This window comes from Pan troglodytes, chromosome 1 (genome assembly GCF_028858775.2).
Source record: "Pan troglodytes isolate AG18354 chromosome 1, NHGRI_mPanTro3-v2.0_pri, whole genome shotgun sequence".
Taxonomy (NCBI): Eukaryota; Metazoa; Chordata; class Mammalia; order Primates; family Hominidae; genus Pan; species Pan troglodytes.
The window spans coordinates 210,195,670-210,210,479 of NC_072398.2; the positions used below are offsets into that span (position 1 = coordinate 210,195,670).

Here is a 14,810-nt window from a genome sequence, read left to right on the forward strand (position 1 = left end):
CTAACCATGATGATGAGGCATGATAAGGCAATTTACATTGGCAAATTTGAAATCATTGATGATCAGAGAGCAGGGAAAATTGTTGTGAACCTCACAGGCAGGTTAAACAAGTGTGGAGTGATCAGCCTGAGATATGATGTGCAACTCAAAGATCTAGAAAAAAAATGGCAGAATAATCTGCTCTCATCCTGTCAGTTTTGTTTCATTGTACTGACAACCTTAGCTGGCATCATGGACCTTGAAGAGGCAAGGTGAAACACACAGGAGGGAAAGTTCTGGGATTCTTTTTCTAGCAACATAATACATACTTGTAAATAAAATGCCTTAATGCACAAAAAAGGAAAAATGATTACACCTAGATTTTGGATTGCTAATGTCCTTTTATCAGGAGATTTATGGTAACTTAAAAAGTGTTGCACTAGCTGGTAAAGAAGCTCTTGCCTGTAGTCCCAGCTACTCAAGAGGATGAGGCGAGAGGATCTCTTTGAGCCCAGGAGTTTGAGACCAGCCTGGGCAAATATCAAGACTCTGTCTCTTAAAAAAAATTAAAAAGTTGTTCAGGTGCTTTGGGAAGCCAAGGCGGGAGTATTGCTTGAGGCCTGGAGTTTGAGCCCAGCCTGGGCAACAAAGTGAGACCCTGTCTCTGAAAAAAAAAAAAAAAGAAAGAAAAGAAAAAAATTAGTCCGGCACAGTGCTGCGTGCCGGTAGTCCCAGCTACTCCAGAGGCTGAGGTGGGAGGATCCACTTAAAACCATGAGTTTGAGGCTGCAGTGAGCCGTGATTGTGCCACTGCACTCTAGCCCGGGTGACAGAGCAAGACCCCAGTTCATTAATTAAAAAAAAAAAAAAAAAAAAGGAACTGTACTGATTTTGAGTTACTGGATATTGTAATAAAGTTAAATTTTTAAAAAGTAGAATATAAACCACATTAATAACCACTTCTATAAACTTTTATAAAACATCTTGAACTAGAATTGCCATGCCATATTTTTTCAAAATATTATATTGTTCTTGCCATTTTTTGACAGACCCCTTATCCCTCTGGACAGAATGCAGGTCCAACCACGCTGGTATACCCTCAAGCCCCTCAGACAATGAATTCACAACCTCAAACCCGTTCTCCGGTAAGTAAGCAGAAGCTTGAACCAAATTACATTCTCTACCTGTGTTTGTGTGTGTAGTGGCTTGGGTTTCTTTGGCAAATATTTTTACTGGATTTTGGAAGTTTGTTCCAAAGATGATTTATTATTATGACTCGTACTATTATTTGTTAGCTTTGTATTTTCAGACCTTACCTATAGCAATAATTAAATTTATTGAGAAAAAGAAGAGGTGGAACTTTTAACCCTTCACTCCCTTTTAATACTTTAGCATGATTTTTAAGTCTGGTTGCATTCAAGTTTACTTTATTTCAGCTTATAATTTTTGTTGTACTGTTCAAAATTCAGGTAAGAGTAAAATACAATGATTTTAGGAGTAAATTGAATTTCACTAATTAAATTCTCAAATTCCAGTGGTTTTGGGAAGCAGGACTTTTGAATCAGTGTTATTAGATCTGTTCTAACCATTTAACAGTGTGGGTATATGCATGACATATACCAGTGAGTGTATTCATTTATTCAAATGAGAAATAAATTGTGATACAAATGTAAATGCTATCATCCTCTTTGTTCATCCTTTATATGAATTGCAATAAGTACTGCCAAGACTGAGAATTTACACAAGGTTCATCCTTTGTTTCACAAAAGTATACAGTGGCTTCAGCTCTCCATTCCTTAGAACATCGTTTCCTGCCCTGCATGATTAGCTTTGGCCAGAAGGTGCTTCTGTAACATCTCACATTGTGTATCTCACATCCCTCTTTGTACCTCAGCTCTGTGTATTCTTCAGAATACAGGGATATCTTTTTGTTCCCTGCCCCTGCCTTTTTGCCTGGAGTGCAGGAATACCTCATTGCATTAGCTCCTATTCATTTCATTTTATGCATGAACTTACAATTGTTTAAATATACCAAAGACTTACTTAAAGAACTAGGAGAGCATAGACTGCACCAAAATGTAATCTCTTTCTTATCCTTTTTCTATTTTCCTTTTCCCTGTTGCCCTGTTCTCCAATACCTGTTCTTAGATCCTGGTTCTCCCCAGTGGGTGGAGGAACCATTCTAAAGAGGTGGGACTTTGGTCCTAGTTGCCTGTCTGCTTGTCTCTTTTTTTGCTGAAATGGTCAATAAGATGTCTGATACAAGTTTTGTTATGAGAGTGGTTTGGGGATGTGTACACTTGACTACTTGGGCCTGAGATCTCACCAGATCAATTTAGATAGGCCCTGGTTCTAATAATTAAACATGGAACATTATGGTAAGCTCCTATTGCAAAGAATTCTTTGGCCCTCTTTCTGTATACCCCCAACCCTAATTTCTGATTATCAAAAAAGAAAATGAATTAAATTTACATGGTTAGAACTGGCGCAGAACCTGACTGAAGAGCTGCATCTCTAAACCAGTTTTTTTGACAGCCCAGCAGAACAGTGCCAATACATTGCACAGACAACTGGAAGAGGAGGAAGGTTTTGGAACAGACTCCCGTTTACAGGTCCTTGGCTGGAAGAGGCTGGATAAAATACTGCATTGTAAGCAATATAACAAACTGTACTTCTTGCAGGCAGTGGTGCCTCTGGCACTTAAAATTTTTGACCACATCCATTTATTGGCTGATGAACAGAAATGCATTGATTGCTTCCTCTCTGAAAGTCTAACCTAGCATGGCAGTTTCTGCCAGGCATAGTGGGGAAAAGAATAACAAATTGGGTGGGTGTTCTCTATTGGGAATTAGGAAGAATTTGGGGGTTTAGATTTTTCTTTATTTTAAACTTGAAGTGAGATATCCCTTTCAGATAAATTTGAATTTAAAAGATAAATTTCGAGGCTTCTTTTTACTCCCTTTCAATTTTATAATTGAATATTAAGGAGGAAATTGTCTGTAGTTGTCAGCCATTTTTCTGTGGTCATAAACTCTTCAGATACTATCCTCTATACAGTTTTTGCCATCTGCTCTGCTAGTGACCATTACCCACCCCATTACTAAAAATCACACACATAACATTCCATTACATACCCTAAAACAAGTGCAAGACTAGCAGACCCCAGACTACTCTTGCTTCTTGTTTTAGGTTTGATTTTCTTTATTTTGTTATGGGGTTTTTTTGTTGTTTTTTTTTTGTTTTTTTTGTTTTGTGCTGGGAGGGTGAAGTTGGGGTCTGAAATTTGGCAGGATTGCATTTTCTGTTTACGTCCCAAGTTGTCATAGTCTAGTCTCATCCATCTCACAGCTGTCCCAACTGGTGAGGAGAGGTAAGCTGTTACATTGAGGCAGGGCCTCTTCCTGTGGCTTTGTAGAGCAGCTAAAGCTTACTCCATTCTATTTCTGCATTAATAGGCCATTGGCAATTGCACAGTTTTAGGCTTTTCTGTTCTTCCCTGGACAGCTGCCTTTGCAATCCAACTGGCTTCAAGTGGCCTCCGTCCTTCCTTCAGGTTATCTTTGTGCCTGTCTTCCTACTTGATGCTTAGAATCTTAGTTAAATTCATACTGTGGAAAGAAAATCTTTTTAAAAAATAATAAAAACACTGATAAGCTATCTGTTCCATTTTCTCGTTTTACTGGAACTTTTAAACAGCAGTAGTTGTTTTTTTTTAATAGCCTGTCTAAAGTAGTGAAGCTATTAAATACTTAATTTGGAGAGGGAGACAGTTTGGCTTTTGTAGTAACGTAACCATTGATTATTTTTATATTTTGTGGTGTTAAGTTTCAAAATTACATCAATGTTATGTTGGCCATGCTCAGTTACCAACTGTGCCCAGAAGGGGTGAGTAAGTGGGTGGGTGGCATTAACACTGGATCCAAGTTCACTGAAGGCTGCTTTCCTTTATATCTACAGTCCTCACCATCTTAAAGACCCTTCTTTAACAAAAAGAAAAGAAAAAAGAAAGAAAAATTTCTGTTTTTAATATGAGCCAGCAGCGACTACAGTTTGTTCTGTTGCTTACAGCTACCCATAGGATTAAGACTATTGTCATTTCAAATGAAAAACTCAATAGCCAATGGTGACTAGTGCAAAATAGACTAGGGTACTTTCCTAGGGCACTTTCCTACTAACTTAAGTTGGGGTTTTCTTTTTCGCTTTTGTTTTTATATATATGTAATTTTATAAGATACTCTTCTTGTTCATAGAAAATTCTCTTTTGACTGGAACATTCAAAATGTACAAAGTTTTAGCTTTTATGTTAGAGCCTTGAAAATGGGACATTTTCTGTGGAACAGTGATAAGACAGGTACTGCCATACTCAGGTTAATTTTGTAACATGGCCTCTCTCTTCCATTTTCTTCAAAAGTGTCATAAAGAAACATTTCACTCCACTCCCTACTTTCATACCACATGGGTGGTATTGCCTGTTCTTGTCCATAGTAGAAGTATGATGTTTTCTTCTCCTAATTGGAAAACTGAAAATACAAGACCTCAATTTCTTTGAAGAGAAAATTTTCTGCAAGAACTGTAACTGCCAGTTATCATCATTCTGAAAAACTATATTATATTGATTAGCCAAGTATGATGGCTGACCTAACATAACCCAAGCTTGTAGGTCATTAGTGCACTTTTCATTACTTGAACAAAAGGTGACATTTTAGCTTCTGAGGTGAATTCTTGACAGAGCTGTTTTCAGCTGTCTCCTACATTGTGGCCATGTGTTCTACTGTAATTTGTTGAAATTTTAAAATATGAACTAATGGTAGTTGGGGAAGTAATTCCAAATGTTTTGCAAATCACTATTGCACATAACTTAAATGCTGAGCATGAGAGATTGTTTCTTAATCTTCAATCTAATTCATCTGTGGTGTTAAGCTGACAGAAGGAAGTCTCTATAGAGGAAATAAGACAGCCAAAGACGTATATTTTTGCTCCTTAAATATATTAGATAAAAACCCTGTATATGGTTTACATTAAACACTGCTTTCTAAATATTTTCTTTTACTATTAAAGGGAGTGGTTAACATTACAATAGCTAACGTATTAGTATCCACAATATGGCTGTACATACCCCGGTTAATATTACGATCGTTAATGTATTAGTATCCAGAATATGGCTCTACATACCCCAATATTTTTGTCTGTTCCTTTCAGTTAAAATGTATTCAAACCCAAATTTGGCCTGGTGAATTATTTGATCCTAGAGGTTTAGCAGTTAAAATTTGCATAGGTGAAAAAACTTTTTATTTTCTTCTGAGTTAGTAGAAGAGTTGGAATATATATTAGCCACTTTCAAGTACTCTATGATTTAGCTGAGGAATTACATTTCTTTGTGCTTTATTCTTAGATAACAATAGGTACATATACACAGTGCTTTGCTGTTGTCTATAGTAATTAAGAGATTTGACTTATTTACTCTTTTTTCTTATCAAGCCTATAAGAATACCACTTGGATTAATCATGTTAGAGACTGATGTTCTTTACTAGCTGTTTGCCTTGACATGCCTTGTATTAAACTATATTAGTTAACCGCATTTAAACTTAAACTTGTGTGTGTGTGTGTGTGTGTGTGTGTGTGTGTAAAGTCATAAAAGATTTTTCTTTAACTCCAAGAAATTAAGATACTGAAACTTCCATTTCATGGATAAGATATCCCATTTAACTTAAGAAAATTTGCAGTTAATTGTGTTACGTTTTTTACTTCCTGCTGGACTTTATAATTATCTCCTGGCAAGGTCTTGTAATGTAAAAGCTTTCTCATTTCCTCCAGCTGTATCAGTTACATACAGCATACTTGATTTTCATGTTTGTCTTAATATAACCACTTAATTTTTCAAACTTGCTTTTGCCTTATTTTAGGGTTTTTTTTTTTTAAATAATCCTATCAGAGAGTACTTTACATGCCTAACAGCATAGCCTGTTTCTCTCCCAGTTGATAAATGACAAACTATTCTGATAGTGCTGTTAACCTGTTGAATCTTAGTACCTGTCTGTCACTGTCCTGCAGCAAAGCTTTGACTGTTTTGTGTGTTGTTTTTTATTTCCCCACTGTGGGTTTTTTTTCTTTTGGCATATTGTGTGAAATTTTGGTTTTTGTTGTGGTGTTTCTGACTCTTTGTGCCTTTCCTTTTGTGTTTGTTTTCCCTCCTTTTCTCAGTTTGCAGCGGGGCCTCGACCTCCCCATCATCAGGTACTGTACCCTTGCCCCTTCACTATCACCCTTAACTAATAGGTGGGGGCTTTAGTAGCTGCTGACTCTTAGAATGCTGCCATCCCATAGAACTACTCAAATTACTCATTTCAAGAGTAGCTTTTATCTGATATAATTCAGCTTTCTTTGTGCTTCATTAATCTCACTGCATTTTGTTATTAACAAATCCATTTGCCTCTGTTTATGGCACATTTAAAACATGCTACAGTTTTTTTTTTCTTGCCAAGCATTGTTTTTAAATTTTACAATTTTGAAAAATTTAGATACTAAGTGTTCATAGATTTTGTGGATATTTGTAGTAAGTTAAATTTAACTGAAAGAAGCAGGCAGCATTCTATGGGTTTTCTGTTAACATTCCGATATAACCTGTATTGATGTGTATAAAATAGCATTAGTATTTCTAAAACCACTTTAAACTCAGTTACTAACTTAGATCTAGTAATAAATTGATTAAAAATAATGTACATCCATTTGCTGGATAGAATTATTTTTATTATTAGAACACATAGAAAATAGATATCTTAATTAATTTAAATAACTTTATCCTATTGGTTTTTTAAATGAAATAATTTTAATTTTTTAAATGAAATAATATTAATTCTATCCTATTGGTTTCATACTTCTATCCTATTGGAATCTATTTAGAGGTGGCAAGACAGAAGGACTTGCAGGGTTCTCCCTCCAACCCCACAGTAGCTTTTTATGGGGTATTCTGAAACATTTTCTTCTGCTGAAAGAGCTTTGGTTTAGTCTGTTCATATTACAAGCTTTACTATGTAACCAGCTGGTTAGGCAAGTCTTTTTCTGCATCTTTGTTTCCTCATATGTAAAATGGAGATAAATAACCTCTGCCTTAGAAATAGCGTAAGCATCTGACACAAAACAAGCAGTCAGTAAGTGGTAACTGTCTTTAATATGATTGTTATGGAACAAAGTCTGGTTGGATAAAGTAAATGTTACCAGTATTTGCCTGTGTTATCATATTTACAATTCTTATTACTGAGTAAATGGATATTGTTTAGTTGAAGGCTTCCAGTGATTTAATACCTGACTCTGTTTTTCAAAATGTATTCCTTCCAATCTGGAGGATGTAAAGGCAAAGCAAATCTGAGTTATTAAAGGTACTTTGCAGGAGGATGGCTATATGGGGTGGATGGCTATTGTTTGGGTTTCATAGTGAAATAAAACCTCAGGGTATTTTTTTAAATTCAGAGATAATATTGTAAAGTATTAATACTTTAAGAGCTTGGACTTCGCCATCAGCTAGATCTAGGTTTGATTCTTCCATATTAACCAAGTGTTCTTGGATAAATCATTTACTGCTCTCCACCTTAGTTTTCTCACCTGTAAAACGGAGACAGTAATACCATGTTGAAACTATTATGAAAAGTAAATTAGATAATGAAAATAAAATGATTAGCGGGGTGTTTGGCACATAGTAACTAGGACATAGAATTAGTATTACTACTACTAATAATAAAAATATTAGTTTCTTATGTAAAAGAGTGTTTATAATTGAAAATTTAGTCCAGTGCCATAGAAGCATGGCTTAAATTTTAATCCAGGGACAAGACAAATACTCCTAAAAGAGAGAGACGTTGGAGATCTTTACTCAAGAAGCAGAGTGAAAAGAAACTATTTATTTGAGAAATAACTGCAAAGGAATTAGGGCAAAAACGTTTTCTGATCTCCTTTGTGTAAGGCACCTGTTAATTTCTTTGTTCACATGCTTGTGTTTTTCAAACCTTGGTTTATTTTCATAAGTCATTTCAGATAAGCTAGCTTAAGAAACTGTTAGTAGAAGGAATTAACGTTACCATTGACCACAATTATTTTGGTGGATTTTATACACTGTAGATTGATGGAATGATGAGTGAATTTTGAAACAAAAACAGTATTGCTGAATAGGCCAGGTGCGGTTGCTCAAACCTGTAATCCCAACACTTCGGGAGGCTGAGGTGGGTGGATCACTTGAGGTCACGAGTTCAAGACCAGCCTGGCCAACATGGTGAAATTCCGTCTCTACTAAAAATGCAAAAAGTAGCCGGGCGTGGTGGTGGGCACCTGTAATCCCAGTTACTTGGGAGGCTGAGGCAAGCGATCACTTGAACCCTGGAGGCAGAGTTTGCAGTGAGCCAAGATCACACCACTGCACTCCAGCCTGGGCGAAAGAGCAAGACTCCCATCTCAAAACCCAAAAACAAACATAAAGAACCATGTTACTAAATAGCCTGGGCCTTTCTTATTAAGACTAGTAACTCTTTTAAAGACTGTTGATCAAAAAATTTAAGTTCTTAATGAAAATAGAAGAAACTTTAAGGTTGTGTTTCTGCCACTTGGGTTCGATAATAGTGGTTCTAAAATTAGGATATTGTGTTTAAGCATTTGTAGTGAGCTTTGGGAAATTCTGTTTTCTAAGAAAACTTTTATGAGCTTTAAAGTTATGTGGTACATTTTGTCTTTCTTTAATTCCAACAATCGGGGAAAATGTTCAGAAATCTCTGTGAGAAAAGGTTGATTTCAGCCCGCATTTTCATGTGCAGTAGGACTCAGTAAAGTGTTAGCAGATTAGTCGTTTAACTGTATGATAATGCTCATGAATTTATGGCTAGTTTTGATTATTTTAAAAATAGAAGTATAAGCTGGATGCGGTGTTTGATGCCTGCAATCCCAGCAATTTGGGAGGCTGAGGCAGGTGGATCGCTTGAGCCCCAGAGTTAGAGATCAGCCTGAGCAACATGGCGAAACCTCATCTCTGCAAAATAAAAATACAAATACAAAAATTAGTTGGGTGTGGTGGTACATGCCTGTAGTCCCAGCTACTCTGGGAGGCTGAGGTAGGAGAATCACCTGAGCCCAGGTGGTCAAAGTTGCAGTGAGGTGTGATTGTGCCACTGTACTCAGCCTGGGTGAAAGAGTGAGACTTTATCTCAAAAAAAAAAAAAAATATATATATATATATGTTTATTATATTTATTATTTATTTCTTACCAAGAAACATAATTATCATCTAACAATAGTTCTTGGAGGTAAGTTCCTAAGATACAGTATAAATCCAGAGCAATGATTTTTAATTCAGAAAATTCAGGTAGCTGGCACTTTTTTCTTTGTTATCCTTTTTTTCCTGAACACCAGTTAAATTCTTTTCATCATATCACAGAGAATTGAATAAGGATGTCTGTACCCTTGCCTCAGGCAGCAACAGTAATTACCTTGAATAGAGGAGAAGAAAGACATGGGGTTGGAGTGGCATAGCTGAGCAGGGCTAACTGAACCGGCATTATGTGTGGTATAGGATAAATTGTTAGAAAGAGTTTGCTATTTTGCATCCACAGGAGATGTGGGGTCAATTTGGTTTGTTTCACTATGGGATAGGTATTGGCATTTGGGTGGGATAACCAGTTATCAAAACTGCCGTATATAATACAATTAATTTAGCATCGTTTGGGCTTTAAATGCCAGTAGAATTTCCCTAGTGACAATTAGAAAACAAAGCAAAACAAAACAAAACCACCACTGTACATTTCCAAATACCCTCCATGGAAATGACAGCATTTCCCATTTGAGAATCGCTTACTGAATCTGTATTTCACAGTATCTTCTCTTCAGATCTAAAGTCAGGTAGCACCTAAACCCTGAAAGATTTACAGAGGAGTTGCTCATAATACAGAACAAGACATAGAGACTTGCATAATGAAATGAAAGCTGTTGGAGGAAACAAACATTGAGTGGTATACAGAGAATATACTTTTAAAGGGAAGACACTCATGTCCTGGGATATTTTGGGTTTGACATACTTAAGACTTAAAGTGGAATTGAAGGCAGAAATGGTTTTTTCATCTGTGGTAGTTTGCTTTGGCCAGTGAATAGATTTCTTTTTTGTCCTTTATTGCATTATTCATCAGTGGCTGCCTTTCTGATCACTTTATATCCTTTCATGCTTTGATCCCAATTTATTTTTTGAAGGAATTTGTTGTTGGATGATGTTTTTAATGATTGTTGTTTCTAAAGTCCAATAGCAAATATAGTAACTTTTTGTTGATGCTTAGTAAAAATTGCAAAGTATGTTCTATAGCTGTTGCAAAGAAAAAATACAATTATTTAGGTAGGCTTTTTGGAATTAATTGCTTGTGAAAAGAAAACATCATCCAGTTTAGTAATCTTAGAACTTAAATATTTTTTCTGTGTAAGATGGAGTTACTTGAATTCAAGTAAACAAAAAATAACAAGATTTTAAATGGTAAACATTTTCTTTGTTCTTAATGGAATCAAGAAACTGCTTTGAGTGTATTCCTTGGAACTTCTTTTATTTAAAAGGTCTTTTAACTCTGTTTGGAGGGCTAGAGCTCTTTTTGAGTCCCCACAAATCAAGTGCGCCATGCTCTAGTTAGGATTATTTCAGCCACATCTTCTTCCTGATATTACTATTAGTTTTTGTCTTTTGTGGAGATTCTTCAGATTAATAAGGATGTGCTATTCTTTTGGCATTTTATAACCTGAAGAGCTTTTAGAATTACAGTTTTCTTCAAAGATAAAACAAGAAATACTAAGTCATTTTATATGCAAAACACTCTTGGCTTTAGAAATATGTCAACTATTTTTGCACTGATGCTTGAAAATCCCAAGGTAATTAGAAACTGAAAGAACAGAAAGTACACTCAGAATTATAGCAAGCCACTTGGTATAATTTGGATTCTGGCCTGTGTTGTTTATTTTGTGTATTTGGTCATTAAAATCTGTGTAGTTCTGGTTTAAAGTTACTTATGTTCCTGTCCTTATTTTACTTTTGGGTTTCACAATAGAGATCAAGTGTTGGTTATATACTATGACTAAGTAGTCTTTTCATTATGAGAAAGACCAGGGAAATAGTATTTTAAAGTGTTCATAGGACAAAACACTGTGCAGTTTTTTGATATATGATTTTGGTTCACATACTTTTCACAAATGCTGAAAAATATGCTGTATTCAAAGCAGTGGGATTTAGTGTAAACAAATAATGAGCTTCATAAAACCAACCTACACTATCAGCAGGAGGAGGAGGAGGAGTATGTGCCATAAAGAAATGTCTTACTTGGTGGCAAGCGTTGAAATTGTGCATGTTTTCCTCTTGTGGTTTGGTTCTTTTTGTGAAAAAGAAACTTTTGAAAAGAACTGCTGATTTATGTAGATTTCTTTTTCATTATGATCCCTAAAGGTTTCTTTACTGAAAGTTTGTGATGTTATATTCCTAGTCGAGATATATTTGTGTTACTATAGGCAATTTATTAGATTTGGAAAGTAAAATAAATGGGCCAGACCTGGCACAACAGAGTTAAATGGATATGAATAGCAAGCCATCTCAAGCATCTATACGACCTTATGACTTCTTAAATTATGATCTTATGAACTTTTTGTTTTTTGGAGCTTGGTACAAGGGAGTGATGGGTGGTTTTATCTGGTATCTCATTCACAAGGAGTTGTATAGTAGCAGCATAAATAGTGAAGAAAATATATGTTGGGAGTCAGTAAAACTGGGATTCAATTTCAGCTTCACTACAAATTATCTTTGGGCCTCAAGTTTCTGATCTTCAAAATGGGTAAAATATGCTAATAAATGATATAATACTGAGATGTTGTAATAACTGCATGTATTTCCTATGGGTGTGGTGAGGATAAAGTACCTGCCTATCACAGTGTCTGAAATGTAATAAGTCCTTGGTAGGTGTCAGTTTCCTTTAGCAGTGAGACTACCTGCCTTTCCCCTTTTCCCAAGCTATTTTTTAGCATGAGTGAAGTATTTTATAAGGATGCTCATTTCCAAGACTCTCCCTTATGATCTGACAGAACACCTCCTGTTCCTGACATAAACCTCTAGGGTAGCACTGTGTAATAGAATTTCTATGATGATGAAAATGTTCTGTACTTGTGCTTTTCACTGCTGTAGCTCTACTAGCTATATACATGGCTATAGAGCACTTTAAACGTGGCTAATGCAGCTAAAGAACTGAATTTTTTCTTTTTTTTTTATGAGACAGAGTCTTACTCTGTCACCTAGGCTGGAGTGCACTGGCACGATCTCAGCTCTCTGCAACCTCCTCCTCCCAGGTTCAAGTGATTTTTGTGCCTCCGCCTCCTGAGTAGCTGGAACTACAGGTGTGAGCTACCACGCCCTACTAATTTTTGTATTTTTTGTAGAGTCAGGATTTTGCCATGTTGGTCAGGCCAGTCTTGAGCTCCTGAGCTCAAGCGATCCGCCCATCTTAGCCTCCCAAAGTGCTGGGTTTAAAGGCGTGAGCCACCGTGCTTGACCCGGAACTGAATTTTTAGTACAAGTAGTTAAGTATGGCTTGTGGCTACTGTATTGAACAACTCAGCTCTAGGGCTTCCATATCCCGATTCTTAGTGAAACCTAAATTATATAATATTGACCACATGCAGGGAAATATAGAAAAAATTTAGAATGGAATAATCTCCATTATAAATTACCATGGATTAACAGATTATCAAATTGACACCTGAGTGATGTCCCATTATGTGGACTCTTTAAAGCTTGTCCCTTTCTAACTTGCCAGCAAATCATAGCACTGTTCTTCAAGAGTACTTCAGACTTTTAAAAGATATTCACCAAGGAAATTTCTAATTGCAGATGTTAGTTTTTCATCTTCTAGTAGGCTGACCTATATACTGAAGCATATTTTGTATTGCTTTGCAAGTTAATAAATATAGGCATGCCTCGGAGATATTGTAGACTTGGTTTCAGACCACAACAATCAAGCAAATAACTGCAATAAAGCAAGTCGTGAATTTTTTGGTTTCCCAGTGTATATATGTTATGTTTCCACTGTGCTGTAGTCTACTAACTGAACAGTAGAATTATGTGTAAGAAAATGATGTACATATAGTAATTAAATACTTTCTCTTTTTTGAGATGGAGTCTTGCTCTGTCGCCCAGGCTGGAGTACAGTGGCGCGATCTCAGCTCACCGCAGCCTCTGCCTCCCGGGTTCAAGCAATTCTGCCTCAGCCTCCCGAGTAGCTGAGATTACAGGCATGTGCCACTACACTGGCTAATTTTTGTATTTCTGGTAGAGACGGGGTTTCACCATGTTGGCCAGGCTGGTCTTGAACTCCTGACCTCGTGATCCGCCCACCTCAGCCTCCTAAAGTGCTGGGATTACAGATGTGTGCCACCGCACCCGGCTGGTAATTAAATACTTTCTGGCTAAAAAATGATAATGATTTTCTGAGTCTTCAGTGAGTTGTAATCTTTTTGCTGGTGAAGTGTCTTCAATGTAGATGGGTGCTGACTGATCAGGGTAGTGGTTGCTGAGGATTGAGATGGCTGTGGCAATTTCTTGAAATAAGACAAAGTTTGTCACATTGATGGACTCTTCTTTTTTTTAATTTATTTGTTTGTTTTTGAGATGGAGTCTTGCTCTGTCACCCATGCTGGAGTGGAGTGGCATAATCTCTGCTCACTGCAATCTCCACCTCCTGAGTTCAATTCTCCTGCATCAGCCTCCTGAGTTGCTGGGACTTTAGGCACATGCCACCACATCTGGCTAATTTTTTGTATTTTTAGTACAGCTGAGTTTTCACCATATTGGCCAGAGTGGTCTTAAACTCCTGACCTCAGGTGATCCGCCCGTTTTGGCCTCCCAAAGTGCTGGGATTACAGGCGTGAGCTACTGCACCCGGCCAGTGGACTCTTTATTTCATGAAAGATTTCTCTGCAGCATGTGATGCTGTTTAACAGCATTTTACGCAAAGTAGAACTTTCTTTTATCATTGGAGTCAATCTCAAACTCTGCTGCTGCTTTATCAACTAGGTTTATGTAATATTCTAAATCTTTTGTTGTCCTTTCAACAATGTTCACAGCTCCTTACCGGGAGTAGATTCCATCTCAGGAAATCACTTTTTTTTTGCTCCTCCATATGAAGCCAGTCCTCATTTGTTCAAGTTTTATCATGAGATTCTCATGATAAAGTCAGTCACATCTTCAGGCTCTATTTTTTTTTTTTTTTTTTTTTTTTGAGTTGGAGTTTTGCTCTTGTTATCCAGGCTGCAGTGCAGTGGCGTGATCTCGGCTCACTGCAACCTCCACCTCCCAGGTTCAAGTGATTATCCTGGCTCACCCTCCCGAGTAGCTGGGATTACAGGCATCTGCCACCATGCGCAGCTAAGTTTTTGTATTTTTAGTAGAGATAGGGTTTCACCATGTTGGGCAGGCTGGTCTCAAACTCGGGACCTCAGGTGATCCACCCGCCTCCACTTCCCGAAGTGTTGGGATTACAAGCGTGAGCCACTGTGCCCGGCCCAGGCGCTACTTCTAATTCTGGTTCTTTTGCCATTTCCACCGTATCAGCACTTACTCCTTCCATTGAAGTCTTGAATCCCTCATAGTAATCCATGAGTATTGGAATCAGCTTCTTCCAAATGCTTGTGAATGTTGATATTTTGGCCTTCTCCCATGAATCACAAATCTCTCCTCTCCTCTCCCCTCCCCTCCCCTCCCCTCCTCTCCCCTCCTCTCTTTTTGGGGGAATAGGGTCTCACGATGTTACCTGGGCTAGCCTCAAACTCCTGGGCTAGAACA

General features: G+C 37.1%; 1 protein-coding gene across 50 annotated transcripts in view; it reads left to right on the forward strand.

Annotated features, from left to right (window-relative positions):
* Positions 1–14,810, forward strand: part of EIF4G3 (eukaryotic translation initiation factor 4 gamma 3) — a 367,607-nt gene that overhangs the window by 170,520 nt on the left and 182,277 nt on the right. For 18 of the 50 annotated variants that reach the window (XM_016955647.4, XM_063785248.1, XM_063785240.1 and 15 more), the window contains 3 exons: positions 1,029–1,124; positions 2,515–2,628; positions 6,182–6,214. In XM_016955647.4, coding sequence (XP_016811136.1) covers positions 1,095–1,124; positions 2,515–2,628; positions 6,182–6,214 — 177 coding nt within the window. In that variant the 5' untranslated portion in view covers positions 1,029–1,094. The remainder of the gene's footprint in view (positions 1–1,028; positions 1,125–2,514; positions 2,629–6,181; positions 6,215–14,810) is intronic. The other 32 variants (XM_063785298.1, XM_009450057.5, XM_009450038.5 and 29 more) reach the window with 6 other exon arrangements.